The 20,086-nt window shown below is 38.9% G+C and overlaps 1 protein-coding gene across 1 annotated transcript in view; it reads right to left on the minus strand.

The window, feature by feature from the left end:
• Positions 1–663: 663 nt before the first annotated feature.
• Positions 664–20,086, minus strand: part of CDC73 (cell division cycle 73) — a 79,559-nt gene continuing 60,136 nt past the window's right edge. Inside the window, exons 12-17 of the mRNA XM_054576573.1 lie at positions 19,904–19,939; positions 19,511–19,598; positions 12,102–12,263; positions 9,147–9,247; positions 4,815–4,956; positions 664–3,820 (exon numbers count right to left, since the gene is read on the minus strand). Of these exons, the coding sequence (XP_054432548.1) occupies positions 3,784–3,820; positions 4,815–4,956; positions 9,147–9,247; positions 12,102–12,263; positions 19,511–19,598; positions 19,904–19,939 (566 nt within the window). The 3' untranslated portion in view covers positions 664–3,783. The remainder of the gene's footprint in view (positions 3,821–4,814; positions 4,957–9,146; positions 9,248–12,101; positions 12,264–19,510; positions 19,599–19,903; positions 19,940–20,086) is intronic.

Here is a 20,086-nt window from a genome sequence, read left to right on the forward strand (position 1 = left end):
CACACATTTATAATTCCAAAGATACTGTTCAAAACACTACGTGAAATAACACATACAAGCCCAGACAGAGCAAGATCCTGAAAAGTATGACTAGCTATTATGTATTTATTACATATAATTCTTCATATTACACATTTTCTATTTTTTCTTAGTTATTATCGCAACATATTAATATAAATACCCTGCTGAGGGTCAGTGTATATCCCAATGTGGTGGTGAACAGGCCAGGACAAGGCGTTTTCAAACTTCTAATCCAAATCTTCAGTCACTTCTCCTTTTACTTCTAAAGTGAATATACTACCATTAAAGTAACCAGTTGAATGTCAAATCTAGTAACTAATAAAAATTCAGTCAAATAACATTAAAGCTAATGTAATTAGGTTTATTTTCATGTTTTCATTTTCACCAGCTTTTGTAATTGTTGCATTTGTAATATTATAAAATATACCGTTGGTCACAAAGAGTTTTATAAACTAGCTTAACAAGTAAGACTCAAGTAACAGGTTATCTGACAAAGGGGCACTTCCATTTCTGGCCACATACAGGTACCCTATCATCACTGCTTCTGTTGGTGACACTGATAAAATGGAATCGCTATATAGTAAGAAATATGACAGCTAAAGACCCCCTCCCCACCCTCCAAAAAAAGAACAATGTCATCGCTTTAATTTTGTTAGGAGTCACAAAAATTTTTATTTAGGAAAAATATTTCCTTTAATGTTTATTAGATCATTAATTTAAATGAATAACTTACTTTTACTTTTCTGTGTAGACCAATTAAAAAGTACGCCTCTTTCCTTTCATAAGCAAACTCTAATTCTGCATGGCAGATAAGAAATTAATACTTTATTTCCTTCTACCTTAAAAATTATGAAGTTTTCTTCCATGAATTAGTTATTTCGGTATGAATCGTCATGCTGCTGTTATTTAAAAAAAAAAGTCAGTAAAGGATATGGACACATGGGAAACAAATCATAAACTACAATACTAGTTTATAATGAAATATATTAAACATTGTTTAAATATTAAACAGCAAAATACTCCTATATTAAATAAATAAAACCAATCTGTCATGTGGAACCATAGGCCAAAACCACCAATAATGGGGATGGTCTAGTGCAAAGGGTGGCCATAAAAAAGAAACTCAGTTAAGGAGAAGAAAACACAGCATTTAATACCAGTAATTCTCAATCCTTTCTGAACCTGAAGAACTTGTTAGAAACATTGATGACCAGGTCTCACTCCAGACAAATTAGATCAGAGTCAGAATTCCAGAAACGGCGTTTTGCCAAGGTCCCCAGGCCGCTCCAACTGGCAGTTGGGGTGGAGAGCTGCCGACAGAGACCTCACGCTTCTCTCCACTCCACCGCAGGAGAGCAACCCTGGGAGAGCGCAATGCAGCTTCCTGACTCTGCTGGGACGAGACAGGGGGCCTGGCCACAGTAACTTACGGGTTTACGGGTTAAATCTATCAATGGGCACTACATTTCCATTACAGCATCTTTGAATGCCTCTTCGTTCCCTGGAATTCTGTATTCTCAAACTCCTAGACCGAGTACAAAGTACTTTTTGTCACACTGAAAATACATCGTTGACTCATGTGTATAAACATTTACTGAATGCCTACTATGTGGAAGGCACTGTGACAGGTGCTGCCGCAGGACCTGGAGTTGAGAGAGAATGAATAGTGATTGGCGGAGAGGTGGGTTTTTTTAAAAAGAATTAATGTCTATAAATTAATTATATAGACCTAAATAAGGGACTCAACTGCCAAAAAAGAAAAAGACAAAGAAAATAAGTACATGCTAAGGTCTGACTTTAAAATACAGGACACAGCATATCTGTGCTTTTCCTGATGTTCCTTACACTATTTCCAGAAGCCTTGGAATACATATAAGGCAAATTCAAGATAGAAAAATAAATCCTGTTTAAAGTAGATGTTCCCAATTTTAACCACACTCTGTATCAAGTAAATTTCATACATGACATAAGTATAAATACTAAAAATCTTTATAGAAAGGTAGTTCATGTCCACTTGTAGTAGTCTTAACAAGTAATCTTACATTAAAATATCACAGATTCTAGACCTTGACTATTTCATCACTGAGAAAGTTTATACAATACATAATTTATTTTGAAAACAGATTTATATGCTGAGATATTCTAATGTGAAAAAAATTTTTCTCATTTTCAAGAAGAGGATGCAGAGAATAAAAGAAAGGGGGCAGAATCTGGTCAAACCTTATAAATATTCTAAAATCTAAGTAATTTTAAATGCTGACTGCTTTTCTTCTGAAAAACCTAGTGAATTCCATATGAATAAGTTATTTTTTTTCTATTCCCTATCGGTATGGACTTTCATGGTTACAGGAAGAATAAGTTAAGTGCTTCTCATTTTTTATGATGGCATTAAATTTACAAATGAGGCTAGGTAACATCAGCTGAACATAAGAAGGAGTTAGATATTTACCAAAAAAAATAAGAGAGATCACGGGCGGGGGCGGGGGGTGGGGCGCAGAGGACAGAGGATGATATAAACGATCAGCAACAATTCTAATGGTAAAAACTCTTTAGGGAAATCAAGGTGCCAAGTTGCTTTTAAGTAATAAAATGTGAAATTAAGACTCAAGGAAAAGGCTCATTTGTTGTACCATGGATGCAACACTGTCTAAAGTACAGAAGTAGTAAAATATCTTGCTAAGTTAAAATATACGTTTTATATCTCATACGATATTGAATATGCACATAAAAATACCAGTGTTTTTATCTTGTTTCAGTTCAGACACTTACTTCAGCAAATGTGTTCTTTGGTGCCTGGGTGAGTTTATCAATATTAGGGACAATGGAAGATAAGGACTCTGAGGTCAACATGCCTAGAGACAGAAGACTCAAAATCCCATACCCCAGAAGTTAAGAATCAAAGGTGGATTTATGAGAAAAGATAAGGAAGCTGAAATTACACTGCGGTAGGACTAATACATTTCCTTCCCCCCAATCATACTCTGGATCCCAAAATAAAAAGTACTATAGCCTACAAGGTTTTCAATCTGTGTTTTGAGATGTTTCAAGTGGAAAGATATCACAGATAGAAATATATCATTCTAAGTTTAAAATCCCCAAAGTCAGTGAGAAGCATGTACATTCATTAAATGTATTCAATATAAGTAAAGAAATCTTGAAAAGGCTGAACAGTTCAACCAAAGCTGAAGAATTGTTCTTGATTTTTCATTATTCCTTTTTAAATAAAGAGTAAGTATAGCTATAGTATACATACAGGCTGACATTTTGATTCATTCAAAATAGTCACATCCCTTTGCTTGGTTTTGCAAGTTCCAGAAACTAAAATTTAATACCATTCATAACACAATATTTTCAATAAAAGGAATTATAGAGCAATGAAAAATCAGAAGCAAGATGGCTTAGAGAGCCATATAACCTCTAAATATACACACATTTATAACCTGTATTTATTTTCTAAAGAAACACATTTTAAGTAATGCTAGTTTAACCAATGGAGAAAAAACTTCTATCAAAATATACAATTTCCATTACAGACTAGAAGGCTAATATTAAAAAAATAGTTGTATGCCAAAAAGTTTGCTTATATGAATGATGGGCATCATCCCTTTGAAGCATAAAGCATCAAATGAGGTCTTTTGATCGATGTGACCTTCTTCATTATAAGTTTTTGATAAATTCATAAAGCTTGACTCTGTCAGTCTTTAGATCAAGGTATATCCATACTTCTTTAATCCAGATTTCCAGAAGGGGAAATGATGTAATTCAGAATCTCAAGTGGGATTTATGCTTCACCATGTACCTGAAAAATAATATAATAACAACTTACAAGATTATTAAGAATTTTAAAATTTTTACAATATTGCATGTAAAAACAAGTTGACTTTTTAAAACAGTGAAACAATATATTTTGTTTAAAAAAAAATACCCTGGAAACTTGCTACTATAACCTTTGGGACTATATTTTGTTTATTCCCAAAATATATTGGGAATATATTTTGTTTAAAAAAAAATACCCTGGAAACTTGCTACTATAACCTTCTAGTTTTGAAGTAAACTAGAAGAAACATTCCTCTTATTAAAGTTTATAATCGAAGAGCTTCTGGCTCGAATTATACATGTTTCCTTTTTACTACATTTTCAATTCTAATCATTGGGTTACCTCAATCACCTCTGCTTTTGAGGAAACCCATAATATTTAGTGGGGGACTTAGACTAAGAAGGTTAGATTTTAAAGGGCACCTCAAAGAGAACAAGAGATTCAGTAGCAGTAAACTGATTATATGTTGTTCTTAAATGTTCCAATCACAAAAACCGATACTGTTGTAAAGGACTTTGATAACTCTATACTAGTAATTAAAACAAATTCAAAAACTAAATTCCTTTTATGAGCTACCCACAACTCAAATCCAGAGTTAAGAGACCTTTTCGTGTTGGCAAAACCAAAGGAACCACTGAATCCAAATCGTTGGATGGAGAGAACATAAGGTTCAGAATAGGCACACAGCTCACTACAGCCAGACCACAGAATCCAGAGTAAAATCCAGGTCTTCTGACTCAGAGTTTAGTGTGCTTCCTACCAAGTGAGAAGCCCTTTCTCCACGTGTTTCTGAAGTCAATATAACAAAGATTTTTGTTAATTATTTACTGTAGCTCAGTATCAAATTAAACAATGTTCAAAAAAAATGGAATGGGGAGAAATGGTACACAACTTTAAGGCATGTAAAATCCAACTGAAGAGACAGGAAAATTACACCAATAAAGCAGAAGTAAGTGCATTTCAGAAACAGAATTACCTATCCAACGTTTCCCAGAACCGTAGGAAAACCGGTCTATCCAAATGGCGCTTGTGATAGCTGAGCTCTAATACTGTTACGTCCCATTTCTGAACGTTTGGGTCTAGACGAACTTCATCATATTTTAGGTGGAAGGCTTTGACTATATGGGAGGAAAATTTTTTTTAATTCAAAATGCAATCAAAATTATTAAAGTACTTTATAAAAAATGAAGACCCCCACTGCAGACATTAGGACCCCAACATAACTTTAAAAAAAACAGTGAAATATAAAACAATTTCTCTTCTACAAACCAAAGCTATCATTATAACCAAAGTGATTTTTAAAATTGATGCTAGAAACTGTGGCATCCTCAAAAACATTCAATTCAACAAATATTTACTGAGGGCTGTTTATACATGCCAGCCACTGGGACTGAAACGAGAAGATACAATGCATATGGCCCGGTGAAAAATAAGAAAGACAATTCAAATACAACATGACAAAGAAAGGCAGAGTCTCGTGGAAACACACGAGTCGCTTACCCAGGCCACGGAATTCAGAAAAGGCTGGCACAGGCAGCGGTATCTAACCTAAGCCCTGAAGGTGGAGCAAGGACTAGGCTGACTCAGGCCGAGTGACCCACTGAGCGGTAAGAGCGCGCCCAAAGAGAAAACAGTTCACCCCGGAATCTGAGGACATTTAACGGAGCCACGTGTGCACAGCGATTAACGGAGAGCAGGAGTAAGAGGTAAGCCCACCGAGGTCCGGAGCAGTGCTGGCTCACAGGCCACGCTGAGGAGTCCGGACCGCGCTCTAACAGACACAGAGAGGCACTACGAAGTGTTCAGCGGAGAGCAGCGACATAACACAGGAATCCAAAGGTAGGTGTGATGGACTGGGGAGAAGGTGTATGTGTGGCAAGAAAAACGTTCAAGAGGTATTCAGGGAGTGAGAACTAACGGGACCTGGTAAGAAATGATGAAAAGGGCAGGTGGGGCCGGGGGGACGACCCAAAATGGGAGGCCTCTCAATAAAGTTACCTTGATGTAGTAATTAAATGACTTATCCTTAGTGGAACCGTCGTCTACACGTGCACATGACATGGAAGACGGTTAGCTTTTCTTTCAATTTTTTACTTTTTTTCCTAACATAAGATGTGACTCTTACTCTCACGATTATCATCCAGTATTAGGGCTTTTTTAAACAGAAAATGATTACCTTTGTTAATTTTTTGATAGCTACTTTAAAGATCGTTTGTTCCACAATGCTTGCTGGTTTACTGGCTTGTGGTGTGAAAAGCCAGTCAAGGTCTAATTCTTGATGGAAATCCCAAATGGATGATCATTTGTGCTCACAAAAAACCACAAACATTATTTCTAAATTATCTGCATTTATAAATGAAGGTTCTCTCATCAGACACATTACTCATTTTGAAATGAACTGAATTTAATGAATTCATTATAGGGTTTTATGTCATGATTTCAGAAAACCCGTTTTTAAAATGCTTTTTATGGGTAAAAAAATATTTTTTGATTGTTTTTAAGTTTAAAAAAATAAGTCACATCTCACTATCTCCTATTCTGCTCAATATGGTTCCCTTTTCTAATTTTCTCAATATGATTGCTTTAGGTCATTCTTAAAAATACATACATTTTTTAAAATGATTTGCCAAAGCAATAAAGGCATACAGTTCCCCTTAATAATTTCAATGGATTTAGTTTATATAATATTTATTCTTCCAACAGAAGAGACAAATCTTTAAATTAAAGCTGAAATATCAGGGTCCAAAAGTTTAAGCCACAATGAAGAAACATAAGTTTTCTCTCATCATACAAAGTATTTTATTAGCATGAAACAATTGTGGCAAGCAAGCTTACACCAAGACATTACCACAAAATATTTTTCTTATTAAAAAAGAAGACTTAAAGGTTATAAGCCTCAGCAAAAAGTAAAGAATAAACCAGTTTTTTTAATAAGAAGCCACAATGACTACTAAAGCAAAATACTTCACACAATCCAGAACTGTTCATTTTCTGCAAACTGCACGAATCTTGTCAACAGTTATTTTGTGGGAACAAAGCAGCAAACAAAATTAAAACAGTACTCTTGAATAACATTTAGTAGATACAACGAAGACATGTCAAATGGACAAATAATACAAAAATTAAATAAAAATTCTTTCTAAATGTTAACTAGCAAAAATTTGAAGAAATCACTGTTTAAAAGTCTTGATCACACATGTATGTAGCCACCTCAAAGAATAAATAACTTTGGAAAAGTGATATCCAGTTACAAGCTCAAATTTCTCATAATTCTGGAAAGACTTTATTTGGCAATTTTATATAATTCAATATGTAATATCTCTAAAACTTTGTAATTAATTATTATGCAATACAAAGAAAATGTAGTTTTTTACCAAGACCCATACAGATGCTCCCAAATACCCTGTTTTCTCCCCTTTTCACTGCTGTTTCAATGTGTTGTGGGAAGCAGGGGGGACTGACTAGAAGAGCGAGAGAAATCAGCAAAGGGACCAATTAAAAAGGAAGAGATAATATATTCCTCAGTTTCTGACTGAGACAAATCACTTAAAACTAACTGCGGAAAAGGCAGTTTGGGGCTGAGGGAGGCTTCAGGAGGATCACTTGCCCCCAGGACAGGCTGAGCCAGATGCACCAGGGGACCTCCCTGGAGTTGCCTGGTCATCTGAGCCCTGGAGCCCAGGAGCCCAGAACACCAAGCTAGAGACGCAGAGGACAAGGACGCTGAAGAAAAGCCATGAGAGCTCCGTTGAGGGGGGTGGGGGGACACATGAACTTAAAGGAGAAGAGAAGCGAGAACATAAATATATGGCTGGAAGCCAGAGGAAAAGTAGCTAAGGAGTCTGAGAAAGCATAACAAGTCATAGGAAAATAACATTCTAAAAAGGAGAAAATGAGGTCGAGAGAGTCAAATTCTCATGAGGAGGTTAACAGTGCCTATTCACTATTTGGGTCACTGGTAAGTTTGGTGGGAACAGTGTAGTGGAAGGCAAGAAAATGAGATCACGGTGGATTCGGAACTGGAGAGAAGAAAGTGAGCTGGTAGAGACAATTCTTTCAAAAGCTTAGCTGTAAAAACAGAAGGAGAAGGAGCCAGAAGGAAAGGTGAGGTCAAGGGGAAGGGTCTACTTCATTTTGTAAGTTTTAAGATAGAAGAGGCAAGAGCACTTTCATTTTGAATGCAGACAGAAAAGTCGGCAAAGAAGGTAGAAGAGAGACTAATTCATGGAAGAAAATCATTACTAGTAACTGTAGTAAGTCTCTAAGCTCTTACCTAAATTTTAGAAATTAACAATCTGAACAAAACAACAATTAAAACATCATTACACTCTTTAATGAAATTTAGAGAGCATTTATATCTTGAAGACATTCTGATATTTTTTACATTTCTGTTCAACAAGGCAAGTAGGTTTAAAACAAAGCATTCACGTTGACTGATACTTTACTTTTTATTAAAATTCTCAATGTCTATCTTTTCACTTTCATTTATCAACTCTCTGTTTCACTCAAGTTCCAGAAATAACATATGAAGCAATCTCAATGTTAGAAATACCAGAATCCCTTACACGACTCATCTTTCGCGCGTGGGCAGTTTCTAGCCAGGAAGAATGGTGGACCCACTAACAAACCAGAGACTGCCAAGCTCAGGCTGGACTGCACAGCAGCAAAACCCACACTCATAACAGAGTAGGCATTTTTAATAAACATTTGTTTCATGAGAATGTTTTTCATAAAGTAGTTCTATGCTACTAACTTAACTGGGTACTAGAATTTAATAATTGAAATCTCCCTATCAGCAAAGAACAATCAAAAAAACACAGGCTAAATTAATCTATTTTTTATTGCCAATATATGGTCACTAAAGGGTATAAGCCACACAAAAGCCACTCTTCAACAGGAAGCACCTGTTGAGTGCTTCCCCTACACAATACTCTCTTCTGCTGATGAACCAAGAGTAATAAACAAGGCAGGTAAGGTTCCTCCCATTGGGGAACTTACAATAAAAATATATGCTGGCCATCAATTTAAATTACAATGTATGGACGTGCAATAATATTAATGATTTTAAAGCAGCCTAAAATTATTCATGTTGGGGGATGCGATAGTTCATATATACAGAAAATACTAATTTAAAAAAAAAGGCTTTAAAATATTTCACAGGTGCTTACAAGTTAACACTATATATGTTAACTTACTAGGAAACATTTAATATACATATCTCATGTGCAGAGACACAGGGGGCTCTTCATCTTAAATAAAGCAAGAACATTCCTATACTGCATTAGTAATAAAAAAAAAAGAATCTTACTTTTAGCAAATATGTCAACTGGTGAACCATCAGGCAAAAGCCACGGCCAGCCTTTGAACTGCCACGCAGGACCCTGCACGAAAACGGCCACGACCCGGTCCCTGTGGACAGAAAAGGAGTGACAAGAGTGGAGCGAGAACAGGCCAACAGGCACGCGCTGTGCGTCCTCAAGGCAAGAGCCTCAGAATTCTTCACGCGACCGTCTCTTGCCCACAGCTGTGGGGCTCATGAGCACAGGACCACAACGTCGCACTGCAGTGCTGTCCTTAGAGTGTGCGAACGACTGCTGGCGTTCCCGTGCGTGTTTTCTCGCCCTGAGTCTTCTAAGCTCGATGAATCACACTCACAATCCTGTGTGATCTTTTTAGCCTTTTATTTCTGCCATTCTGTTGCAGTAACTACAGGAAGGACTCGCTTCTCCAGCACAACAGCGAACAGAGCTGATCTATGAATCGAAAAAGTTGGTTTTATAAAGGAAATCCTTTAGCCCTGGACAGTGTGGCTCAGTTCACAGAAACATTGTCTTGTCAACCAAAAGGCCTCGGGCTTGGTCCATGGTCAGGGCACGCGTCCCAGGTGGAAGTCTGCTCCCCAGTCAGTGCGCACACAGGGTCAAGCTCAAGCTCAAGCTCGCTCTCTCCGTAATGAAAAAATGTCCTCAGGTGAGGATTTAAAAAAAAAAAAGGAATTCATTTAAAATTGAACATCCTTAGATATTTTACTTTAATTAAAAATGCTATAAGTTATAGTAAGTCACTAATAATTTCATGAAGCTACAAGGCCTTATTTTTGACTTCTGATTATTTTAAAAGTAATCTAAGTACAGAAACCGCATAGACTTCTTTTAAGTTTCTCAGCTGTTTTACAACTGCTTTGGTCACCATACATTCTCTAACTTTTTCTCAAAGCAACTTTCCAAACCATTCTAAATGGTTTTTCCAACCATTTAGTTTTGTTTTCCTAAAAAAACCACAAATCCCTTTCTAGGCCCTGATATTAGTTTACAAAATAATTAAGTTGAGAAACCCTAAGTACACTGCCACAAACAGTTTAAGCCTAGAACCTAAGAGGTGGGGACAAAATCCTAAGGTGACCGCTAGTAAGCGTCCGCAGGGCACCTCCTCTGTGACAGGCTGGTCTCAGCAGCTTACACGCAACCTAGGCTAACACACTGAACCCTCCACACAGTCCCGAAGGCAAGCCCGGTCACCACCCCCTCCACAGAGCGGGGACAGACGTGCATGGCACCTCAGGAAGAGAAGAAAACAGGGGACGGGGGGAGGGGGGACGGACAGTCGGAGATCATGGACCTTGCTCACGGGCTGGGCCACTGTTTCTGTGTGGACTGATGAATCATGAGAAAAGCCACTTGATATTAGGATGGAAATACTTTTGGCCTCAACACTCCTCCAAAGTGTCCTGAGGATGCCCAGTGGTCCACAGGCAGCCACTGCACTGGATGAAGACACTACACATCCAATGCGACATCAAACCAGGCTTACCCTCTGGTCCAGTAAAAAACCTATGGCAAAGCTCAGCTATGGCAGCCCTAGTCAGTGTAGCCCAGGGGCCTGCATACCCAATGAACATCAGCCTACACATCAAAAGGTAACCGGTTCAATTCCTGGTCGATAAATAAAAGTCTTTAACAAAACAAAAAAAAATCAGTTACTGTGAAAACACACAGCTTAAAATTCTTGACCTGTTCAAAATCTCTCGTCTAAAATGATATCTTAAATAAAAAATTCCCCACTTTCAAGGGTATATGCCCCCTCCAGCCAAAACTGCCTTTGATAAAGGAGCACACTATTAAACGACCTCTTAATGTGATGCTGTAACTTGTACTGCACACTAGCTGACAGCTCCAGGTGTCAACGAAAGGGAGTCTGCTGGACAGAGGTCTCCTGAGTCCTAGGGGTGGCCCTGGGCTAGCACCGCAGCAGGGCGATGCAAATGCCCCTCCCACTGATTTCCTGAAAGGCCAGCCAGCAGAGAGAGAAAAGTACTACTGTTCCTAACTATGACACCAGCAGCCAGGAGCCTAGCGAATACGCGCACGCACGATGACTCTGTGACAGATACGGCACTTGCACATGCTGCTGCTTTCATTTTCTGCAAGTAACTGCAAACATATGATAAAATATGTACCATGCCCATATCCTAAGCGTTTTAAACTTGAGAGCTGAAATTCTCCTTATTCCCTTCATGTATTACTCAGTATGTCCCCGTTGGGTACCAGAGGAGAATTCTAAAACAGGACACTTCATTCTTTAGTAATTTGTAACATACTAGTATTGCCAATGGTTTGACTTCCTAAGGTCTGAAGACCAACAAGTACTACAAAGGAAAACTTACTCTAATGTGAGACCAACAAATACTATAAAGGAAAACTTACTCTAACGTGCTGTATTCTCTACATCATAGAGATACACTCTCACACTTGTAATTTTAGTCCAGTTTAGATTAATTAAGTAGTTTAAGGTGATTTATATACATGAAGTTATAATGCTCTTTATATTATACAGAGCTCAGTATTCTATTAAGGAACATTTTAATATCATAAAAGAGCTAAACCAGGGTAATCACATTATTCTTTTTATTAAATTATTCCCTAATAATAAATGTAACAATGCCTTCACTTACTGTGTCTTACCAGAAAACCTGAATTTTCCAAATCGAAAATATAGTCCTCAAAACATTAGTCTGCCAGGACAAATAGACTAGTAGAAAGAATGTCTAGTACGTTTTTCAGAAGTGAGTGTTTCTTCTTGTAAGTAAAATAAAGTTTAGTTATCTAAAATAGAGATTTAAGTAGTTATCACTGGACTGTATTACTGGTGATCAAATTAGGCATTACCACGGGTTTCCAAACAGGTTCCATTTGTGACTCACAATACGATGGGTCCTTGTTCACTATACCAGAACCCCCCGACCAGGCAGGGAGAGGCCACGCACCAGTCCTGCGGCAGGAGTTTCAGGGGCTGGTCCACGACCCGGTAGGGCACCGTGACGCTGAGGGCAGTGCCCCCGGGCTGCATCTGGTCTTTCCTTCTCTGTATCAGCGTTTCATTCTCCCGCTGGCAGCCCTGTTTCTTCTTTTCATCTGACGGGACAAATCTTTGGAAAAACACAGAAAAGGTCAAATGCAATCTGATAGAAAGGGAAAAATAAATTGTACTTCGTGATTATTTTTTAGATATTGAGTTTTAAACCAAAATACTTATTTTTAAAGTAACCCTGCTCTGCGTTACAGATCATAATGCCTGAGGAGTGCGGGTCTTCCTCTGCACGTCGATCAGGGTGCAGGCTCACAGCTGCCGCGTCAGGGCAAGCGTCGCTCGCACCGACACACAATTCACACCCCCCAGCACTCGGTGCGCTCCAAGGTGACACAGAAAGCCACACCAACCCTTATTTCTCAGGTGCTATTGGAGTGTCATCTGACGATAAGCTCAAAGATGGCTTGAAAGGAAAGGGCTGTGGCTAGCTAGGCTTCTCCCCAGGCAGGTGACTCAGCCAGCCCACGAACTTCAACACTTTGCACAGTTTATGCCCCAGCAAAATTAGAAAATGTCATCAAATTTCAGGGATGCTTTGCAAATTTTAAAGTAGGAAATTAGATCAGTGTATGCCAATTGTCTGTTTTAGTAAATGCTGCTAGTAATTTAGTAAATGAGCAAATCTATGTAGTTCAATTCTCTACTCTATCATTAACCTTATTCTCAAAAATAATTCCGCAATCTGCAGAACTGTTACCAGCTCTAGGTTTGTTAGTGTTCCCAAACCATATTAGAAGTGTTTAAAAATATATAAATACACACACACACACACACACACACACACACGCGCGCGCGCATTCTCCTATGCAGTCTACTGGCATATGCACTAGGTGTGGTCTGCCCCCTCCAGTTAAATCCAACAGTGCAGTCACTGAATTGAGTATCATCCTGCTTCTAAAGTTCAGGGGGACTGAGGGGAACAGGGATGCAAGAGAGCTTGCACTGGGCAGAATCCTTTGCAACCTTTCAGTCCCACATACTGGGTCCATCATGAAGTGATGCAAACTGTATAATCCTGAGAGCTATTAGTACACGGTGACTGGTGTAACAGTGAACTTCACTTCCAAGCTGAGTGTTTTCACATCCATGGCACATCTGATGGGAAAGTTGAGACTGCTGTGTCCTCTAAAATTCCTCCCAGATAACCGTTTTCCTGCTTATGGATTCATTCATGGAAACTCATCTGCAAGGAAACATGGGAGTGCACCTACTCCTCCACAAGGAACAATATATGCTTTCCCAAGTGCCACATTCGTGCACTTTCAATTCCTTTCCATGTATTTCTGCATTCATCATAGCATGTCATGGAACGCATATAAAATTTACAGAGTGACATTCACAAACAGGTAAATTTTCATAAATGTGGACTCAGTGTAAGCGTCACTCCAATTAGGATCAGAAACATCCACATCAGGCTGGAAGCTTCCTCGTGCACCTTGGGGGATATCCCAGCTCCCAGCCCAAACCAGCAGCCACTGGTCCACCTTCCTCCCGTTGCCCGGGACCCGTTCTGCCCGCTCTGGGACTCACAAGGGGAGCACACAGGATGTGCCCTCGGGGCCTGGCTGCCGTCCCTCAGTGTGAGGTTTCCGAGATTCACCCTGGCTCAGGCATTCTGCTGGTTTCCTCTTTTTTATTGCTGGGGAGAGCTGTATGGTATGACTACGCCATCGTTTGTTTATGCATTCTCCTGTGATGGACATTTTGGTAGTTCCACAATTGGGGCTGTAACAAATAAAGCTACAATAGCCATTCTGGGTACGTCTTTCTGTGGACATATGCTTTCATGTCTTATATAAATACCTGCACATGGAACTGCTGGATCATGGCGTATGTTTAACTTTAAAACTGTCAGGAAGTTTTCCAAAGTAGGACAAAGCAGAAAGAACATTTTAAAGGCATCTCTGAGCTAACCAGCAAGATGGAGATGTTTGTGCCCCTTACAGGAAAGCCGGGGACCCAGAGCACTGCAGAGTTCTGTGCATAGAAGGCACTGACAAACTAATTAAACTTAAACTTTGTTTTCTACTCTGTTTCACAGGTTCCTGGGACGGGAAACAAAGCCCAAATTCTGCTCAAAGAAGGGTATCTCACAGAGGTTCCTTCTCTCATAGAGCCACCACCCTTGGGACACGTCTGGCACAACGGTAAACCAGAAATCAGCCTGCGGCCCTCCCCTTTCCCTGCCCCTCGCCCCCTGTCACGGCCAACGCCATGACAATTGCAAGGAAAATCCAATCTCAGAGCTGTAAACTAGACCTCACTGAGATTTCAAGCAAGAATTAACCCTGGCCACCGTGACTGGTTCGGAATAAACAAGCCAGGCCAATGAGACTTAATCCTGGGGTTTTTGCTGGAATTCCTGGGGAAAAGGCACACTATCTTGGTACTGTGATCGCTAACCTGCCATGTCTGATAGTCACTGCCTTCGTCCCTGAAGGGGAGAGCATGCCCGAGATGGAGGGACTGGCTCCTGACTGCATCAGTTCAGGGCTGAGCCCAGCTGTGCCCCAGGCCCCACCATTTCAGTTCCGTGGAACCAATAAACTATTTTTGACAAAACTACTTAAGTGAGTTTTTATCATTTACAACCAAGAGAGTCCTAACTAATACAACCAGAACTACAAAACCAAGACGGTGGATGGATATACATGTTTTAAAGAAATATTTTGATGTCCACTGATTCATCCATTTAGTGTCAGTAAGTACTGACGATCTATCGAAGAATAAAATGCAAATTAGATATAGCTAGATAAGTTCCAGACTTTAAGTTTATGTTATTTTAAGAACAGAACAAGCCCTGGCCAGTGTGGTTCAGCTGGCTGGAGCGTCATCCCATAGATAGAAACGCTGCAGGTTCAAATCCTCGTTGGGGCGCTTACAAGAAGGCAATTAATGTTTCTCACATCGATGTCTGTCTGTCTCCCCTGCCCCACCAAAGCAACAAGAGAAAAAAAAAAAGTCTGGATGAGGATAATACATAAATAAACCCAGGACAAGTTTATGGGTATTTCCCAGGTTAGTTTTCTTTTTTCCCTAAATAAAAAAGTTGAATTTTTAAAAATACATGAAAATACCATTTGGGTGTTAAACAACCTCACAGTGAGAATTTAAAGTGATGTTAAATTGGTAATGGTCCCAAATGTTTAGCACACACAAATGCAACTCTTTTCTGGAGTATCCTCACCTACATTCTGTAAATCAAGTAATTTTTAGAAAAAACAACTCCAAGGAAATACGTAAACGAGAACATGAAAAACATTAAATGAGTTGTAAAAAACACAAGGAAATGAGGTGTCATGAATGAAACAACAGTCAAAAGGAAAAGATAACTAAGGACTTCATTGATTCAATTATCAAAAATCAAAGCGTGTAACAAAGTTGCTAATATATAAAGAGAAAAACTATTTTAAAAGATCAAAGGTTTGAAAACGAACTAAAAAGAACCACTGAAATTGAAAAATCAGATATCTGAATTTAAAAATGCAACAGATAGACTTAACATCAGATTAGGACATGGCCAAAGAAACAGACAACTTCCTAGTTGTTAAACTAAAGAAACTAATCAAAATGCAGGTAACAAAGAAACAGATGGAAACAGCATCATTTAAGAGATAACTGAAAGATGAATGAGAGGTCTGGAGTACATCTTATTTAAGTTCCAGAAAGAAAAGAGCAAAAAGGGGGAAAGGGAGAAGAACACAGAAGTAACCTCTAAAGCAGAGTCTTTCAACTAGTGCGCCGCTAGAATTTTGAAAATGTGCAGTACCTGACTGTTTGGTGAGGTGCACTGACCCCTTTTCCCTTAGATTTTAAAATAAAAAAATGACAACAGCCAACGCAACAATAGTCATCTGGTGTGATGCCCCATGGGAACAATAAATATACAGGTCATATAATAGAGCTGCATCTTAAGGGTCACATCACGTAGTAAGGTTGCATCTGACTGGTTAATTCTTGGTATCAGAAATCCTTATATGCAAGTTACAGCACCCGATTTTTTTAAAAAGTCACTTTGGTGGAGGTGGGGGTGGTTAGGGGGTGCAGGGATCAAGCAAAGAGGAGCAAGGACTCGTGGACATGGACAACAGTGTGGTGACTGCAGGAGGGAGGAGGGTATAAGGGGGATAACTGGTAATGCAAAGAAAAAAACGATAAAATATAAAATAAAATAAAGCCACTTTGGAGCAAAAAGGATAGGCACTTACTATTATTTCCTTTTTGTAAATCAACCAAGATCATACCTTTTTTTGTCAAATCAGCAAATATACTCTTTTGATGTGCCGCAGAATTTTAGTAATTAGTTTGCGTGTATCATGAGGTAAAAAAAGTTTGAAAATCGCTGATGTAGAGATAAGAAACAGAACTGATGAAAACCACCAATCCACAGATTTCATTCTAATAAATCCCAAAGGGGTGTGTATATATATATGAAATCTACATCTAGGTATTGCAGATAAATTTTAAGATACCATACCCTGCCAGGTATAATGTGCACTTTTTTTGCACGAAGTTTTGAGGGAAAGATAAGGGTGCATATCATACTTGGGCAGCACCGAAGTGCGGGTGCGCTTTATCCGCGGCGGCCTGCGGTGATCTTTTACAATAACCAGAGCAAGCCAGCTTCCATCACAGGACAGAATGTCACGCTAACAGCTGACCTATCGTCACCAACAGAGGAAGCTAGAAGACAGTGGAGTATCTTCAATGTAATGAGCAAAAATAAGAAACGCCTGTGTTTTTTCCAAAGTGGCTGAGTCATTCTGCACTCTTCCGGAAACATACACTACGCCTGGTCCAGTGCCAACTCCAGCAACTGCTCAGCGTGCTCGCTGCCCAGGCCTTAAGCACTTCCCATTGCATGTGCTGGAGTAAGGGGGTCCCCAGGGCATCTCCCCTCGCTGGGACTCGGCCAGAATCACGAGCGTCATTCCAACCAGTTTATTTTGAAGTACCTTTCAGTTTCACTAAAATGTCTCTCAAGATCATGTTTATAAATATAAAAGGTGCTTTTTAATACTTCCATCATGTAAGCTTAATTTGCTATTTAGGATGTTAAAGGTTAAGGTGGATTTTATTTTATTTTGTTTCTTTTACTTACTGCAGGGCTACAAAATTGAAGAATCTTCAGTTTTACATGAAACCAAACAGAATCTCTGCCAACAGGAGCCATGGGTTACAGCCAGTGCTGTAATTGTGTGGAGGAGGTTTCAATTATGCATTAATTACACAGCAAAGCCTCCAGCTGACTCACACTGCAGGGGACATGTCAGCTGCAATGAGGTGTTAAACAATGAAGGGAGTGTTTCAAACGGAGAGGAAAAATTAGGCACGGTCTGTCCTAAGAATGTGGTCTGTTAACTGCATGGCTCCCTTGTAGCAAGACGAAGGAGAAAAACACTAAAATTTACCTTGTGATTTTCTCTGCACTATTTGTAATCTTCTATTATGAAATAATATTTAAGTATTAGATTTGTTATGTATTCATAGGAGCAATGCAAAGATTAAGAAAATGAAAAATCAAAGGCAGGATTTCTTTTTTGAAGATTTCAAAAACTTACTGTGAATTTTCTGCAACTATTCAGACATATTTATAAAAAACATAGTTGTACATTACTAAAAATTGTAACTCTAAGGACCAAGTTCACAAATCAAGTAACTGTCCCAGAGCTAGAAAAAACCATAAAGATCCAAATACAGTAAGTACAAAAAATCCAACACCAAGTATTATGACACTTCATGGGGACTAAAACCAAGTCACAGGTACAGATATGACTGCCATATACCAGAAAAAGGAGTTTAAAACTAGAGGTAAATGCACTACATAAAGCCACAGCTCACACACACGCGCTTCGAGTTTCAGGGACGCAGAGTCTTAGCATTCTGATTCTCTCTCTGTGTCCCGCCTCCCCTTCTTCCTCCCTAAACATTTACTCAATGCCCACTATCGGGCAAAAGCTGTTTTCCACGTGGAGACAGAGATCACACCAGAAGAACAAGCCCTCCTCTCGGAGGAAGCCCCCCACCACGGAGGACCTGTTCCCGGCTGCAGAACGCAGAGCCAGCGCCCGACCAAGGCCCAGACAGGCATCTCTTACTCCACAGACTGGAAAGGGCAAGTCTATTCTGTGTATTGATTAGAGGGTGAAAAGGAGAGACATGGACATGCAAATAAAAGCAACATTTTTCTGAAGTACTTAATGAAAATCATTTTTATGTGGGTCTGACGGTCTCATATTATAAATGTTTTTGATGTGTTGTAAGAGGTATTCCCCCTACTGTAGATTATTTGAGGAACTGTAGATTACCAGACGAATTACCTAAGTAATCCACACTGTCCGAACAATAAACTTCACTATAAAAGCCTAACAGCCCAACAGCCTTGGCTGGTGTGGCTCAGTGGATTGAGTGCCAGTTGGATTCCTAGTCGGGGCACATGCCTGGGTTGCAGGCCAGGTCCCCAGGTGGGGCCATGCGAGAGGCAACCGATCACTGTACGTCTCGCACATCGATGTTTCCCTCCCTCTCTTTCTCCCCTCACGCCGCCCCTTTCCCTTGCTCTAAAAATAAATGAAATCTTTTTATTAAAAAGCCTAATAAAATATTATAAAACATAAAAATCCCTTCTGTACTCTTGAAACCTACCATTTTATTAACCAATGTCACCCCAATAAATTTAATTTTAAAAATTTCTCTTCCCATACTGTTAATGGGAAGAAGTTTGTTGAATATTTCATTCCAAGGTACTAAAGAAAATTTACTTACTATATGGATAAAGTTGTATGTTCCAGGCTACAGAGATCTTGATTCAGCTATTTAAAAGTCACAGGCACATAAAATTCAGTTTGATATAACCCAAAATCAGCAAGTCTCACAACTAAGTTTGCTTCTTATATTTAATGAGCCAGAGGTGATCTGGAAGCAGCGCAGCTTGCTTTTTGGAGGTAAGGGGCTTTCTTTTCCTTCCTCAAGAACTGTCCTCATTATTTTACGCAGAAAGGTAGAGCATTCACTCACATGCTTCTTTTAGGTATTAATTATGTTACTGAATGAATATATTTTCCTCATTACCACTAAAAATACTTAAGATTTTTAAATGTCAAGACCATTTGAATTACAAAATACTATCATTGTTCTAAGAATGGACATAAAAGAGAATACTCTATTTTGAAAATTATATTTCAGAGTATCTGTAAAGCAGAAACTGAAATTGTTTTCTCCAAATAAGAGATACAAAATGACAACTACTAATTCTCAATAGCACCTCCGCCCCCCGTGAGAAAAGGAGTCGACCCAGCGACTCACTTCAGGTCCTGGAGAAGGTCCTTGGCATTCAGCATGGTGATCAAGGAGGTGGTGGCTGCGGGAATTATGATAATGGGCGTTCGAGATCCTGTCAAGACAAATTTGTACAGGCAGCAGTATGTCTCTGGTACTATTAAAAGTTACTTTCCCAGTCAAAAGTTTGTACATTTATAATTTTTAATCTTTTGAACTAAAAAAATCTTAAAACATCTTAGGTCAGCAGTAAAATTCACAATACTTAATAATCAACATGACCTACACCCTGACTAATCAGAATAGACACGAAGCACAAACATTTGATGTAAGAGCACAAGCAAAGTATTGGCCCAGTTCTATAATCTGGCTTATTTACAACTTTTCAAAATAAATTTAGAGTCACATGCACAACCTCACCTTTCTTCTGATTTGGGGGAGGTCTTGCTTGAGAAACTGTAAGAGAAAAAAATAAGAACCAAACTTCTGAGTATTGTAACAATCACATTCTCACTTTGAAGTTAAAAAATAAATAAGGCCTAAAAATTATCTGTACTTACACATAAGTAGTTATAAAATTTTTAAATGTATTGCAACCTCCTC

The sequence above is a fragment of the Pteronotus mesoamericanus genome, unplaced genomic scaffold, assembly GCF_021234165.1.
Source record: "Pteronotus mesoamericanus isolate MK-2021 breed Mesoamerican mustached bat unplaced genomic scaffold, CSHL_Meso_final contig_347, whole genome shotgun sequence".
In the NCBI taxonomy this organism is placed as follows: domain Eukaryota; kingdom Metazoa; phylum Chordata; class Mammalia; order Chiroptera; family Mormoopidae; genus Pteronotus; species Pteronotus mesoamericanus.